Source organism: Thamnophis sirtalis, unplaced genomic scaffold (genome assembly GCF_051295495.1).
Source record: "Thamnophis sirtalis isolate CommonGarterSnake01/CBP01778 unplaced genomic scaffold, rThaSir2_p1.2 scaffold_1, whole genome shotgun sequence".
NCBI classification, from domain to species: Eukaryota; Metazoa; Chordata; class Lepidosauria; order Squamata; family Natricidae; genus Thamnophis; species Thamnophis sirtalis.
Genome location: NW_028261381.1, coordinates 58,265,153 through 58,282,159, shown reverse-complemented (window position 1 = coordinate 58,282,159; position 17,007 = coordinate 58,265,153). Strand labels below are relative to the sequence as shown.

General features: G+C 43.1%; 1 protein-coding gene across 1 annotated transcript in view; it reads left to right on the top strand.

The window, feature by feature from the left end:
- The first annotated feature begins 11,685 nt into the window (after positions 1-11,685).
- MARCHF4 (membrane associated ring-CH-type finger 4) overlaps positions 11,686-17,007 on the top strand; it is a 201,540-nt gene continuing 196,218 nt past the window's right edge. The window contains exon 1 of the mRNA XM_014073778.2: positions 11,686-13,757. Within this exon, the coding sequence (XP_013929253.2) occupies positions 13,242-13,757 (516 nt within the window). The 5' untranslated portion in view covers positions 11,686-13,241. The remainder of the gene's footprint in view (positions 13,758-17,007) is intronic.

The window sequence follows — 17,007 nt, the reverse complement described above, 5'->3', positions numbered from 1 at the left end:
AAATCACAAAAGAAAATACAAATTCTAAGTAATACTTGAATCCTATCTGTCTTGTTCAGCTCTCTGTGATATGCATGTTAATGGCACACATTATGTATTTCTCATACTGAGAATGTTAGTTCAAAACAGTGTACAACTAATTAAATACAAAATAACTGATTAAACAGTCAAAGCATTCAAATCTTCCATAGCTCCCAAAATAAAAATGCCAATTATATCCAACACCTAGATAAGAATTTCTTGATGAATATAAGAATCCCAGAGATACTCAGATTGGTGCTGTCAGCCCTTCTTCATTCGCAAATCAGGAAAGAAAACCACCGGACTCCATTTGTTGAAATCAAGTGTACTTTTACTAATTACAAAATGAAAAGAAGCGTAGCAAATCTAAGTCTGATTATTTAGGCATGAAAGCAAATAATATATTGTATAATTCATTCCCCTCCCCTTGGCATCCCATATTCAGTCCAATCATAATTCTCCCAAATGTCAGGTGTGAGATAATGTCGAAAGGCATCACCAGGATGAAATGCTGGGCCATTGGCCTTGGCGGGAAACACTCTTCCTCCACATGCGCAGTAAGGCGGTCAGTTCAAAATCCAGAATCTTCCTCCAGCACAACAATGATTCCCCTCCCAAATACCATGCCCGCCTCCCCGTTTCAATGGCAGCCGAAGCAGTAACAAAGCGGAGGCTGACATCCGGCCCTCCTCCAGAAAAAGGTGGTCAAACCTGCAGAATGACAAAACACAAACAAACAGACGAACAACAAAACACACAAAAAAAAGGAAAAGGGGAGAGGAAGAGAGAGAGAAGAGAGAAAAATTCATCAGGAAACAGGTGAAATCAGGGTTTGTCAGGATAAGTGGAATAGAACTGGCGGAGCAATTTAGGGGCCCAAACATGGGACTTGTCCACCCACTCGGTATGAGAGGGTGGAAAATGCTTCCAAGCCACCAAGTACTGGATATGATTCCGGCGTTTACAGGAATCCAAAATGTTGTGAACCTCGAAATGTTGCTCACCATCAATCAATAGCGGGGCGGGCGGTGGCGGAACAGGCGGACGTAAAGATGAAGTGCGAACAGGCTTTATGAGGTTAACATGAAAAACGGTAAACCCGGTTGAGGTGTTTAGGCAGCTGCAGCCGAACAGAAACAGGATTGATGATCTTGACAATAGGAAATGGGCCAACATATTTAGGCCCCAACTTCTTCGACTTTTGTGGAGTCTGAAGAAACTTAGTAGACAGATAAACTTGATCACCAACCTTGTAATCATACAGCTTAGTCCGTTTCTTATCAGCATGTTTCTTATGCGCACGATGCGCAGCGTCCAAAGTTTGGAGTGCCAAAGGCCAAACATGCCAAAGGCAATCACTCCAGTCAGAAAGAGATGTCACTTGGGGCTGTTCACGAGGAGCCTCAGGAATGGGTACAAAATCCTGGCCATATACCACCCGGAAAGGGGTGAAGCCAGTGCTGCTATGCATAGAATTGTTAAAAGCCACCTCTGCGTGCGGCAACAAATCCACCCAATCATCCTGCTGGTAGTTGATGAAACAATGCAAATACTGTTCCAGAACTGAATTAGTCCACTCACAAGCCCCATTAGTGGGCGGAGCTTAAGCCCTGGGCAGACCCAATTTGTTTCAGAAACTCCCTCCAGAACACGGAGGTGAATTGCACACCCCTATCCGAAATGATGCGGTCGGGCACCCCATGTAAGCAGTAAATGTGGGAGATGAACATCTTAGCAAGAGTCTTAGCAGACGGAATCTTGGAACAAGGGATGAAATGGACTTGCTTGGAGAACAAGTCGGTAACTACCCAAATAACGGTGTGTCCCTGACTCTCAGGAAGTTCCACAATGAAGTCCATAGAGATTTCCTTCCAAGGGGCGATGGGGCGAGCTACAGTCTGGAGCAGTCCCTGAGGCTTCCCCGGCGGGCGCTTAGCAGTGGCACAAACGGGACAACTGGCAACATAACTTTCACAAAGAAGGCCACCAAAATTGCCTCTTGACGAGATGGAGCGTCTTCACGAAACCAAAATACCCCGCGATCCAGGAATCATGAGCTCGCTGAAGAACAACTAGTCGAAGAGATGTAGGAACGTAAAGTTTTGCCCCAATCCAGGGCAAGTCATCCCTCATGGTACATTCACCCATGTGCTGCTGGAACCAATCATCATTAGGGAGGGCTTTCTTGAGATTGGAAAGAAAGTCCTGGGACACCTCCACTTTAGAACATGCTTGATGCCTAGTAACCACTGAAGCAGCAAGGTTCGTCATGGGAATGACAGGCTGGACCACGCTGAGCTTAGAACAGTTATATTGAGGAAGCCGGGACAAAGCATCAGCCATAAAAGTCTCCCCTCCGCCCCCCAGAATGTACTTCAAGGTGAAATTAAAACGATTGAAATGTTGAGCCCAGCGCATCTGTTTAGGAGAAAGTTTCCTGGGAGTTCTCAAAGCTTCCAAATTTTTATGGTCAGTCCACACCTCGAACGGGTGCTTGGCGCCCTCTAGAAAATGGCGCCATGTGGCTAAAACCCAACGAACAGCAAATGCTTCCTTCTCCCAAATAGCCCAACGTCTCTCTGTGTCAGTCAGTTTGCGAGAGATGTATGCGCAGGGTTGTAAGTTACCTTAGTCATTGGCTTGAAGTAATACGGCCCCCACAGCCACGTCGCTGGCATCAGCCTGAACTACAAAAGCCGCATCCATGTCCGGGTGCTTGAGGACCGGTTCTTCAGCAAAATGGCGTTTCAACTTCTCAAAAGCAGCTTGACATTCCATGGTCCAATCCAACGGCTGGCTAGGCTTGGGCTTCAGCCCACCTTTGGACTTTAATAGGTTAGTTATGGGAAGAGCTATCTTAGCAAAAGAAGGGATGAACTGACGATAGAAATTGGCAAACCCCAAAAATTTTTGCAACTGCCTGCATGTACGAGGGGTCTCCCACTCAGTGACCGCTTTAACTTTAGTGGGGTCCATCTCCACACCCGTGTGGGAAATACGATAGCCTAGGTAGTCAATCTCCTCCTGGTGGAATTCACATTTGGACAATTTGGCGTAAAGCTCCGTGGCCCGAAGCTTTTTCAGCACAGTACGAACCAGCTTTACGTGTTCCTCACATGTTTCTGTGTAAATAAGGATATCTAAATATACGATAATGCCTTTGTAAAGATGGTCGTGTAACACGTCATTAATTAACTGCATGAAGACCACAGGCGCCCCCTGTAGGCCAAACGGCATCACACAAAATTGGAAACAGCCAAGGGGGCAGTTGAAAGCTGTTTTCCACTCTCCCTCTTTAATATGGACTCTATAGTATGCTTCCCTCAAGTCCAGTTTAGTGAAAATGTGGCCCTTACCCAGTTGGGCTAGCATGTCCTTCATCAGTGGTAATGGGTACAGGTTCTGAACTGAGATGCAGTTCAAGTTTTTGAAATTCACACATAATCTGAGGGAGCCATCTTTCTTTTCCCTGAATAGTACAGGAGCCGCCACCTTGGGTCTAGCCAGTTCAATAAAACCTCTTTCCAAATTCTTGTCAATGAATCTCCTCATCTCCTCCATCTCCTTAGGGGACATTGAATATATCCAGGGCTTGGGAAGCTTCACCCCAGGCAAAATATCAATGGTGCAATCAGTGGCCCTGTGGGGGGGGGGAGTTTATCAGAAGATTTCTCACTAAATACTCCCCCTAGATCCCAATATTCTTTCGGAATTTTTTCCTCCCCTTCGATCCTCTCCTGCCCCCTGGCTGCCAAAGTGGGGTTAGAATCAGCAGCGTCTGGAGATTCAACCTCCCTTTCAGGGGGTGTGCTAGTGCGAATCCGTAACCACCCCTTCCTCCAGTTAATGCGAGGGTTCCATTTACGAAGCCAGGGGAGTCCTAAAATAAGGGGCCGGTCCATCCCAGGTGCCACAATAAAAGTGATTAATTCTTGGTGGGTCCCCATGTTCATCTGTAAGGGCTCAGTAGAAAAATGAGCAGGACCCCCTCCCGCTATAGAACCATCAATTTGGCAAAAAACAATAGGGGTTTTCAAAGTTCTCAATTTCAAGCCAAGTTTTTCCACCATTGCTGGACTTATCATACAGCGAGAACAGCCTGAATCTAGTAGAGCTAAAAGTTTTTCAGACGCGCCAGAAGGTGGCACTCTTAGTTCAATTGGGATAAGCATGGGGCCTTTGTTCGAACTTACCCAATGATGAGAGTGCTTGTCATCTGATTTGTCAGACGAACTGGAACTAAATCCTCCCTTTTCCTCCAGCTGGAAATGCTGGGGAACATTTTCAGCGGCGCACGCAGCCTCTCTCTTATTGCCTGGGGCCTTACTTGCTCTTCCCTCTCTTCGGGGAGGGGGTGGAGCGGTCTGAGCCATTTTTACGCGGCAATTCATGGCGTGATGGCCTTCCTTTCCACAGCGGAAACATGTGAAAGGCTTGGTTTTGCTGGTGAAACTTCCTTTTCCCTCGCTTCTGGGGCGGAGGGGGGCTTTTGGAGCTGCTGGGGCGGGATTTCTCCGCTTCTCTCTCTTTCATGTATTGAAGCCTGGCCAAATCCAACTCAACATCTGCTGCGTGTTCATACCAAGCAGTCACCCAGCAAGGAAGATGTCTGTTAACACATTGCTGGTATATTTTTTCATTCAATCCCTCAGCGAACTGATCCAATAAAGCGTCTTCTGACCACCCCCTCATTTAGGCTGACAACTGTTGAAATTCCTGAATATAATCTGCTACCGATCTATTTCCCTGCTCCAGGGCCATAAATTTCACCCGCCCGCGTCTCTCAATCAGCGGGTCATCAAACCTCCTCTTCATTGCAGCAATAAAGTCATTAAAATTCCTCAGGACAGGGGAATTGCATTTGTGTAGGCCCACCATCCATTCGGCCGCCTTTTTCTCTAAGGCCATCAAGACCATTCTTACTTTCATATCATCAGTCTCTAAATCAGGTCCATAAATTTCCATATAGTTCCAGACCTGAATGATAAACAACCCTAAAGTCTGGGGGTCACCATCATATTTTACAGTTAAGGGAGGGACTTTTGCCATTCAGCATCGCCTGCCCCCCTACTCTTTGAGCGGCCCTAGCTGGAGGGGGGAGGCTGGTTCTGGGTTTTCTTGCCCCCAGCCCCCTTCGGCTTCTTCACCCTCCCTTACCCTATGCATTGAGTACCTTTGCTCAAGATCTTCAGCCTGCTCCCTTTCCATGTTTTTTTCATGGCTTTTGCGTTCAGACCAAGCTTCCTCGAGGAGTCTCATGGCATGGTACAGTTTGTAATCCTCTTCCCGAGTGGCACCCCAATCCGCTGACTTTTTTTGGGGTCTCCTTCTCGTGACTCCAGCATCCAACTCCTCCGACTCCTCTTTTTGTCCCACACCCAAAGTCCATCGGGGACGAACAGCAGGCTCTTCCATTCTTAGTCCAGCCAGCCTTTCAGTTAAAGAGGGTTCCGTAGTTCAAACATGGTTCCAGTATGGCCAATTACAGGCCAGGTGGAAAATAGACCAAAAAACTGGTTTTATCCAAGTTGAGGATAATTTGTTTAAACAAATAAGAGATCAAAGTTTAATGCATATAAAGAGGATATATAATGTACTAATACAGATGGATTCGGAAACAGAACTAGTTAAAGATTGTATGATAAAGTGGCTCAAAATATTGAAGAACCAATAATGTTGGACACATGGGAAAGAATATGGGTAAGAAATGTGAAATTCACACAAGCACAAAACCTGAGAGAAAATTTTTATAAGATGTTTTATAGATGGCATTTAGATCCTAAAAAGCTGGCTTCTATGTACCCGAATGTACAGCCTAAATGTTGGAGATGTGGTTCTCTCGATGCTACATATTTTCATATATGGTGGACTTGTCAAAAGGTGAAGGCATTTTGGATAAAAATGTGGTGGATTATGCAAAATATTTTTAAAAGAAGGATAAAGTTTACTCCTCAGTTATTTTTACTAGGTATATGTACTGAATTTACAGCGGTAGAGACTAATTTGGTTCTGCACTTAATAACGGCAGCAAGACTGTTGGTGGCGCAATACTGGAAGAAGGAAGACTTGCCTACAACTCAAGAATGGACATTGAAAGTTACAAACCTAGCCGAGATGGCTAAAATATCGGCATATCTTAAAGACCATTCAAATGAGAGATATAAACGAGACTGGAAAAAATGGATTGACTATATACAAAACAAATACGGGACTAAGAAATTACAGATAGCCTATGCTTAAGATTAGGAATAATCTAAACTGCTTAAAGTTAGTGCAACAGGAAGAAGCTGCGTTTAATGCAGAGATGTTATTAACTTCTTTTTTTTATTTCCTTTGTCTTAATATATTTTAGACTGTATTTGTTAAAAACCTATACTGTATACGGGCTCTGGGAAGTTGGGGGGGGAAGGGAGGTGGGGTGTTATAGGGGATGGGGGGAGGGGGGAGGGGGATATATAGTATGTGTTAGATTTTAAAGTAACGCGACTGCACTTGTATACTGTTGCTCTTTAATTTCACTGTAAAAATAGGACAAACTGAATATATTAACAGATAGTAGAAATACACCGAAGGAAGGAGTAGAGGGATAGAAGAAAGAGAGGTAGAGAGGGTGGGAGAGAGGATGGGAGGGAGGGTGAGAAGGAAGGGGGGGAGTGTACTGGGAGAGAGGAGTGGTAGAGGGGGAGGGGAAGTAGGGTAGAGGGGAATGTTGGAGGGAAGATGGAAAGTTGGAGGGGGGCGAAAGAAAGGGTGTATGGAGGGTCGAAGAGGTACATTGGGTTTCTATTTTTGGGGTTATTGTTGACAAGAGGAATGGTTGTGTTTATTGTTCAATGTTATATGGCCCCGGTTATGCACAGTATATATGTGACTGTACGAAATGAAAATGGAAAAAAAATAAAAATAAAAACACATTTATAGAGAAAAGTTAAAGATGGTTCTGCCGTCGCCCCCTCAGTTTCCTCTTGGCCACTCACTTACAAAGACATTTCTTTTCTTCTTGTGAGGACACCCCCCCCTCGGTAGGTTGTAGCTCCGGGTGGGGTGAAAGTGAGACTTAGCTTAATTGTCAGCCCTTCTTCATTCGCAAATCAGGAAAGAAAACCACCGGACTCCATTTGTTGAAATCAAGTGTACTAATTATAAATGAAAAGAAGCGTAGCAAAGCTAAGTCTGATTATTTAGGCACGAAAGCAAATAATATATTGTATAATTCATTCCCCTCCCCTTGGCATCCCGTATTCAGTCCAATCATAATTCTCCCAAACATCAGGTGTGAGATAACATCGAAAGGCATCACCAGGATGGAATGCTGGGCCGTTGGCCTTGGCAGGAAACACTCCTCCTCCACATGCACAGTAAGGCAGTCAGTTCAAAATCTAGAATCTTCCTCCAGCACAACAATGATTCCCCTCCCAAATACCATGCTCCCCCTCCCCGTTTCAATGGCAGCCGAAGCAGTAGCAAAGTGGAGGCTGATAGATGCATCCCAAATAATCAAACTTCAAGAGCGAGGCCACATAATATCCAAATGCTGCTGAAAAAAATAAATTCAAAAATAATGCTGATTTGGTCTCATCATTCTTTACTTATATAAAGAGAGCCACATTCCTTCAAAAGACAGTAACAACTATTCTTCTGTTTAGCCAAGGGACTGATACATTTTTTTCTTTAGCCTTTCTTTTCAAACTTTTTGTTATATTTCTCTGCTCTTGCTTCCTTCCCTCCCTCTCTCCCTCCATGCCCTTATTCAAATGAATTTTTGTTCAGTTCTTATTAGTTACAATATTGAAGATATCTATGAAAGATTTATGACTATCTTTCATCCTCAACTTATTGCCTCTTTTGGATGGACAGTGAGGTAATTTGATATATTTGGTTTGTGAAGATGGTTGATTTTATTGATTCTTCATTAACTTGCATCCTTGCATGCCCATTGTAAAAATCGCATTGTAAAGCAACTGCACAACATATTTTGCAACCATATTTGTTCATGTATTCTGTGATCAGATCATACATCTATTTTTTCATATATTCTCACCACCAAAATCAGTATTATCAGTTTCTGTGATAAAGAAACAAAGTTTAAAAGGACAGCATGTTTCCAACAAAATAAATGCCTTTATTATAGTCAAAGTTTTTCCTGTCTTTAAATGAAAATTACTAAATTATATAAATAAATCTTTTTGAAGTCTTCTAAATTACTAAATCAAGTCATGTGATTTAGCAGAATCCTAAAGTACTATCACTTACTGGGCTAAATATCCTAAATTCTAGCAGAATAATTTTTTTCAAGTACTGTATAAAAGCATATCCATGGAATAATTTGCAGCAACCTTCATAACAGAAGTGTCAATCGTTTCCATTTTTGGGAAAAAATATTTCTGAAGATGATCAAAGATAAATGTACTACGAAGCACTGATATAGCCAAATCAAGAATAGGGGACAAAGTCACACAAAAATAAATCCAAGATCAATACACTCTCATAGTGGAAGCACTAAGTCCTCCTGGCCTCATTAATGTCCATTTATCCCATCCAAGCCTATTTTGTGCACTTTGACAGAACAATAACCTCCATTCTGCCTGGGTGATGATGAGGCTTACAATTGGTGTGCTACCCATAACATTTTAAACCAGGACAGTTTAAGGACAATGACTTCTAGATTCTGTGATTCTGTTTCCCATTAGGGAGTATTAGCTACCAGTAGGAAAACAACCATCAATTTCCATAGCTGCTGTGCTTCATCTGGATTTAAAGGGCCCTACATGCCTCTTTTTTTCCTTTCCACTTCTACACATGTTTCTGGATCTCATACTGGAGTATGACTCTTTAACCCAGCATGGAAGAATAGCATATTTAATAGCTTAGGCTTTTCAGGTAGTTCTGCCCTCTGGAAATGTCACTGTTAAAATGGAACCAAAGAATTATGGAGATGTTGCCATCAGTTTGTCCCCAAAATATCACAGGAACACTTCTAGTATCTAGTCTTCTACTCAGAATATTACAGCTACATTCCTATTAGATTGGCCTTAAGATGCACTATACAGGTATCTCAAACTTCGTTCTCTTTCTGTCATGGCCATGCCTGTAACATTCAGGTTACAGCCCTTTATATTATTGATGTAAGTAGTGTGTATGAGGAGCTTAAGAATCGGACCACATTTCTTGGATCTTTCTGTTGCATAAGAGATCACAAACCTGAGCATTTGAAGGTGGCCATATGATTATAAATCAGCACCCTCATCTAAGGAAGGGGAAAGGGAAAGAAGAGAAAGAAAGGGATAGAAGTAAGGCATGGGGAAATGTTCCCGAAATAGAGGAGGAATCAGGTGTTTGCTAGTTGTAGATTAGGTTTATCAGAACAATTTATTTCTTTTTTCTTTTAAATCCATCTTCCTTTAACTATAGGGCTGGGCTCTCCCAAAAATGCAATAGTCCATTATTTTTAGACACATGGAGCTCCTTCCCACTTCACCCTACATCCTTTCTCTGTCACCTGGGTTATTCCTGAGCAGAGTTTATGACTCTTGATTACTAAATCTGTGTTCAACAGCAGCCTAAGAGAGAGCTCACAGATGCTGTGGAGAGATTGCATCGCATTACCTCCACCCCATTGGATGTACCCCTTTTTACTTTAGTCCATCTAGAAAGAGTGCAAAGAAGAGCAACAAAGATGATTAGGGGACTGGAAGCTAAAACATATGAAGAATGGTTACAGGAACTGGGCATGGCTAGTCCCTTCTGAAGGGAAGGACCAGGAGTGACATGATAGCAGTGTTTCAATATTTGAGGGGTTGCCACATAGAGGATGGGGGCAACCTATTTTCCAAAGCACCTGTAGGCCAGATGGACTAATGAATGGAAACTGATGGAGAGATTCAACATAGAAATAAGGAGAAATTTTCTGACAGTGAGAACAATCAACCAATGGAACAGCTTGTCTTCAGAAGTTGTGGGTGCTTCATCACTGGAAGCTTTCAAGAAGAGACTAGACTGCCATCTGTCAGAAATGGTGTAGGGTCTACTGCTTGGGTGTGTGGGAGTTGGACTAGATGACTACAAAGTCCCTTCCAACTCTGTTTTTCTGTCAAATCAAATATCAGTAGGTAAGGAGCCTTGGTGGACAGTGGTTAAAATGAGGTATTACCTATGTGCATATAAAGAAAATCTTTATATATGGCATGTTCTACTGTCAAGATTAGCCAAGATGTTTAAGGATATGTTTGCAAAATGTTGGAAATGCCATAAAAAAAACTGGCTTATACTATCATATGTGGTAGACATGCCCAAAAGCAAAAAAATACTGGACAAAAATGCATACATCACTGGTAAAAATAGTAATTTTTATTTGTTATACAATAAAAAACTTGATGGAAAAAATGCGATGTTACAGATCTCCCATATATCCCAAATCCCAAAGAACTGCTGGAGAATGTTAGCGTTCCCCTTCAAATAGTCCAGTTTTTGCCCGATCGCCTGTTCCTCAAATTAACCACGGACAAGCAGTTAGCAGAACTCGTAACGTCCTAAAGACACACAGGTACAAAATGCACTCCTTTTACGGATACACGGGTGAGCAAACGTTGAGAAACCTCATTCTGAAGGCGGAGGCCGAAGGAAGGACCGCAAGTCCCGCCACACGTAAGTTAGCAACAGGCAGAAACCGGATTTAAAGAGCCGTTAGGCACCACCGCGGAGAAAACTCCATCCCACATATAGGCAAATACTTGCCTATCCCAAAGGTTCCCCCCCCTCAAAAAAAGAGGCAACTGGACTCAAGAGGCAACAGAAAGTCCAGTTGCATTTTGAAACCAGAAAGTCCAGCTGCCTCTCGAAGGGAAAAAAAAGGACCTTTGGAACAACCATGAGCGGGATGACTGAGAATCTCCATAGACACTTGCCTAAATATTTGCCATATAAGCAAATACTGCTCCCCCCTGTCTTTTTTTTTAAGGAGCCGTTCCGTCACGCTATGTAATCAGGCGGAAATGTGAAGTGTAAACAACGTACGTTTAGCTTGGACACGAGCGACTCGCCGAGCGGAGGGTCACTCGGGAAGGTTTGGCCTGTCTGGCCCTACTCCTTCCTTCTGGCTCCGCCTGGGCTGGTTGCGTCAGCTCCCCATAGTTGGAGGTGCTGAGATGCGAGGGGAGCTGTCCAGAGGCGTTGAGTGCTGAAATCGCGGCCGCTCGAATCAGCGGCGCCCTCTCCACTCTTCTTCTTTTCTCCCCCCACCCCAATTCCTTCCGCTACTGCCGCCAATTTCCCAGGCACATTTTCTATCGGAAGATGTTTCTTCCCCGTGCACACCACAAACGGCTTATTGACAGCGATTGCCGCCCGTGGAGATGGCGTGGGGCGGGAGACCAAGCCTGGGTTGCAACTTGAATTTTTCCTCCTCCTCTTTCCTTTCCTTTCCTGTCTTAGCTTTATTTATTTAAGGATTGGACAAGAGGTGGAGGAGGAAGAGGAGGCGGAGGCGGAGAAAGAACCACGTCCCACCCAGCCTCGCTCACTCCCGCCCTTCTTCAACATCCCCATTTGCACCGCAAAACTATCCTTCTTTCCCATTGCATCCCAAGGAGGTAGCAACAGCCACATCATCACGGAAAGCCGGATGGAGAGTTGAGGGAAGCTGCCGACCAAGAGAAGCCAAACTGCCGAGACAGGGAGGGGAGGTAGACAAGCTGCAAGCGAAACAACCCCCCCCCCTCCTGCTTCTTTGTCGCGGAGGTTTGAGTCTGGCGCGTCGTTTTTCTAGCGAACCTTCGTCTTCTTTTTGGCAATCCTACCTAGCAAAGTGAGGATCCGATCTACGGCTGTTGGTTTGTGTGTTTCCTCCTTTTATTTTAAAGACTTGCAATGGTTGAGCGTCAATGCCATTGAGCGAAAACAAGCATCAGAGAAGGAGGAGGAGGAGAAGGAGAAAGAGGAGGAGGAGGAGGAAGAGGAGGATAGGAGAGGACGAGGCAGATGCAACGGGAGAGAGTTGTAGCGGCGCCTTATTTATCAAAAGGAGATCCCTGCATCTGCTGAATGCACCTTTTCTTCCGCGTCAGCCACAATGGTCTGTAAGGACTGTCACTGCGTTTGATGACGTTCCTGTCTTGTGAAAAAGGGGAAAGGAAACGTGAAAATGTAAGATCCACGTTTCGCTGAATCAATTTCATGCAAAAGGATCTCTTAGATCTCGACGGATGTGCGTTTGTTTCAAATCCAAGGCGGATTTTGGAATAACTCAGTTTTTAGGTCTCCTCCCCAATCTCCGGGTTTTGTTTTGTTGGTTTTTGTGTCCCCCCCCCAGTGGTTGTGTGTGGTCCAGACAGTTCCTCGAACGCGGGAGGTAAAGCAAAATCCAGTCAATCTTGGGAGTCAAAATTAACCTCCTCTCATACTCACTTCCTTTCAGGACTTTTTCTATTTCTATTCAGAATATTTTAATAAAGTAGTAAACGGAACCCTATGAAGAATTAAAATTAAGCATGTGTTTCTCCCACTCTTCATGAAAAAAAAGTGCTTCCCCCCCCCCCCTTTGGGTCAATGAAATCAAGTTTTGATATTCCTATTCTTAATGATGGCGATAGCAACAGAAACTATTTTTGCATTTTAATAATTATCGTCTCTACCGTTGTTGCATCAAAAGCACATTTTAAATGTCCCTACTAAGTTTAAAAACTAGTAATAAGATTATTTGATATGTCAAATACTTTTGAACGAACCGTTTTCTCCCTACTCTCCACACTTTCTAGTGACTTGAATTCTCTCTCTCTCTCTCTCATCCACTTTCTGCTTCTGGAATTATCAGTTCCCTTCTCGATATTTCTTTGAACGAGCTTACCCAGCACGTAAAGGGTAAAACGCTTGTTCCTATTTTATTTTATTCTTTTTGTTACAAAAAAAATCTCGGATTTTTTTTTTTTTTAAAAGCTGGGTGAAAAGAAGACTGACATTTAATACTTGGCTTTTTAAAAAGGAGAGAGTTGTGGGGGAGGAAGGAAAAAAGTCATTATCTTTGCCCGCATGCTGTGAAATATACAAAAAATAATAATCCTCCTGCCAATTTTCCACTTTTGTTAGCAAGCTACCCCGTCTCGGTGAGGGTACGGTGGGAGCCAAGGGAAAGGAAGCGGAAGTGAACCAATTCAGCCCTCTTGTTTTTGTGCGCCCTCTACCGGTCTGCATTTTTCTTGCCCGCGACTGTCTGAAAGAGAAGGCACATGTTAATACCAACTCGCGTGGTCGTTTTCTGGTACTGTTGCTCTGGACTGTTGATCCCCAGACAGATGTTGCACCATCAGGGTCTCCTCAAGTGCCGCTGCCGCATGTTGTTCAATGACTTGAAGGTCTTCCTTCTGCGGAGACCCCCGGCCCCTCCTCCGCCCTCGCCGCTGCCTTTCCCTCCCATGAGCAGAACAGACCAAGCCTTGAGTGTACAGGCATCTAATAACAACACGCTGACTACGCTATATGGAGGGCGATGGGCACCTCGGAGAGCGCCGACGGACGGGGGTGGTGGTGGTGATGGAGGAGGAGGAGGGGGCGTCACGAGCCCCCACGAAGAAGAGTGGGAAAGCCCTGGCGGAGAGGGAGAGCTTTCCACGACTGTGATGAGCAGCGCCTCCTCCGATGACTTCTGCAAAGGGAAGGCAGAGGATGGGCATTCTCTGGGGAGCAGTTTGGATAGTGGAATGAGAACGCCTCTCTGCAGGATCTGCTTTCAGGGACCAGAGCAGGTGAGTGTACATATGAAACCAGTGGGGTCCCTGGTAAAGTCTATCTAATAGGTGTGAGCTGGCACTTTCACACCTTTCTACCTGAAGTCATCTCTCTACTTTCTCTTTCCCCATCCCCACTTCACTTGGGACACCTCCAGCTTCATTCCTTCCCAAAGCTGCCTTAAGGTAAGACACCAACTGGTAGGGATTGCCAAGCTTGTCCGTCCTCTAAAGTTTGGGGAAGAAGAACTAGACAGCAGAATGTCTCATCTTGTAACTTTTTAAATAGAAAGAAAAAGCCCATGGCATAGAAACAAGAAAAGCTCAGGACACCCATGTACAAATGAAGGAAGGCTGTAACCCCAAGGCCAAGCATTTGTGTGGTTGCCAGTATACACAAAGCTAAAGTCAAGGAGCTTATAGGAGAAGGGATCGATTTTGATAGGTGATTTGGTAATGGAACGTTCTCTTTCACTTCACTTTTCCATTACACTTCTCCGTCTCCCTCCACTTGGTGTTCTCACTTAAGTTGTGTTAGTCTATGATATCCATTATCCACAACCTTCAAAATGCTGCCAGGGGATGATAGCAGATTTGTTCCTATACAACTGGAGGGTATTGGAAGAAGAAATCAATGCTAGTTCACAGCAAGTTAAGGAATGTACTTCCCTCTGGCACGTCTGGATGAAAGAAAAGGCTTATTCTTTTGTGGATTTTTGTGTGTGTGGGAAACTGACACCTTTTATTGTAAGAAGTTTAAAATATTCCTTTTTAAAAGTTAATATGCTTGTGTTATCTTTCTAGATCAATGATATAAAAATATCAATTTTATTTCAACTTTGAACTCCCTCGGATACAACCAAGCATCATTCCAATTTAAATCCTATTTGTGTCTTCTGGTTGCTGTTTTCATGTTGTGTCTAGATATTTCCATAACTTTTGCTGAACTGATGGATGTGTATCTGGATGGAGAAAGGCACATTTTTCTGCTACTCCTAACTGTACTGAAACAATTGAAAACAACATGCCATTTCATGATTCGGAAAACTGTCTAGAATGAAATGTAATTTTTATAATCTTCAACTATAAATTTACATCTCTTGTTGTTCAGTTAATTGATCAGAATAGACTACCAAATAGCTATTTAAATGCTAAAAAAGAAAGCATGGAAAGTCTGCATTTTAACAATAATCAATTCCATTTTAACCCATATTTGAAGTCTACAAAATAAAATAAAAATAAAGAAATAGCCAAATAAATGTTATATGAAAAGAAAATTAATGAAAACTATTAAATATTTAGGAGGCACGTTTTCAGAAATTATGAATAATTAAGATTGTGCAAAAGAATCTCCCAATGTTCATATCAGGTATCAGAGCTTACAATCAGAGATCTACAGTCTAGGGAGATTCATATATCTATGCAATTTCCATTGAATTTCAAAGTGCTCCAGGTAGGATAATTTTTTGTTAGACTGTGTACCTTGTTGGCAATCTGGCACATACTTGCATAAGAATTCTTGAAATCAATGGAGTTTGTTGTATCATGGAGTCATACTTTACTTTCTTTTGTTTTGTATTAAAAGGGATGTTTCTCTGATCATGAATGGTTATATATTGTAATATTCCTGAGTTGATTTCCAAAGTTGTTTAAAAACTTGTGAGACAGAATTTACAGATGGAGATGAACTCCACAGAGACAGAGGAGTCTCCTGAATTTGAATGGCAATAGCCTGAATTTTCCTTTGTTCTTAGATAATATTTCACGGGTTGGTTTACTGAGTTTCAGTTTTTTTATTAATAAAGAGTACCTGTTGAATATATCATATCATATTTTAAAAATAAACAAAGATATTTTAAAAGTTTTAAAAATTAGCAATGCAGCAATGCAACTTCATAAAATGAATACAATTATTGACAGTCTGAGAAGTTTTTAGTTAGTACTCTGTGTACACTAGTATCTCAGAATCATCATGAAATAATTAACTTGTGTTGCAATGACTTTATTCTGTTTCAGGTGATAGATGCACACTGTAGCCTTGCTCTATAACAGTGATGGCTAAACTTTTTGTAAAGGTGTACCATAATTGCGCGTGTGTGTGCCCAGACCCACAATGGAATGTGCCCCACCCACCTGTGCATGCGCCCACCCCACCCCATGTGGGGGGATGTTTTCTCCTCTCCAGGCTCCGGAGGCTTTTCTGAAGCCTGGGGAGGGCAAAAACGACCTCGCCCACCCTCCCAGAGGCCCTCCAAAAGATGGAAACAGATCATTTCCAAACTCCCAGTAGGTCCGTCAGACCTGTTTTTTGCCCTCCCCAGGCTCCGGAGGCTTTCCTAAAGCCTGGGGAGGGGGATGACCTCCTCCAGTCCCCCAGAAGGCCGAAAATCAGCTAGAGCTGAGGGTTGGCATGCCGGCAAATATGGCTCCACATGCCACCTGTGGCACGCGTGTCGTAAGTTCACCATCATAGCTCTATAAAATACTAACCAGTGGATCATTCAGCAGAGTATTTGTGTACTTAATAGATTTTCATATCTTAAAAATCTAGTGAACTAGCAGCGAACTAGCTATAAAACCTTTCCCCATATATTTTAATTAGAACAAATTAGGCTATATACGGGTAGTCCCTGACCCACAAACACATTGGGACACAATTTCCATTGCTAAGAAAGATAGTTGTTAAGTGAGTTGTACCAGATTTTATGACCTTTTATGCCACAGTCATTAAGTGAATTGTGTGGTTGTTAAGCGAATTCAGCTTTCCCCATTGTTGCTGCTTGTTGGAAGTTGCCTGAGAAGGTCACAAATGGCAATCACACAAACTTAGAATGCTACAACAGTTGTAAATACATGTTGGTTTGCAGTGGTGGGTTTCAAAAATTTTGGGAACCTCTTCTGTAGGTGTGGCCTGCTTTCCGGGTTCACTGGTGGACCCTCTTCTAACCAGTTCGGTAGATTTGACGAACTGGTTCTACCGAATAGGTGCGAACTGGTAGGAACCCACCTCTGGTTGGTTGACAAGCTCTCAAATTGTTGGATGCTGCAATGGCTGCTAAGTGTGAAAACTGATTGTTAAGTAACTTTTTTTTAGTGCTGTGGTAACTTTGAACAGTTGCTAAGCAAATAGTTGTAAGCGGGGGACTACTGTTTACAACTATTTATAAGTAGTAGTAGTAGGTATAGTACAAAAATATGCAGCAATAGGCACAATAATTTATAGATGCTCATGTTACATACAACAATTGACTACTAAATCACCCTTGTC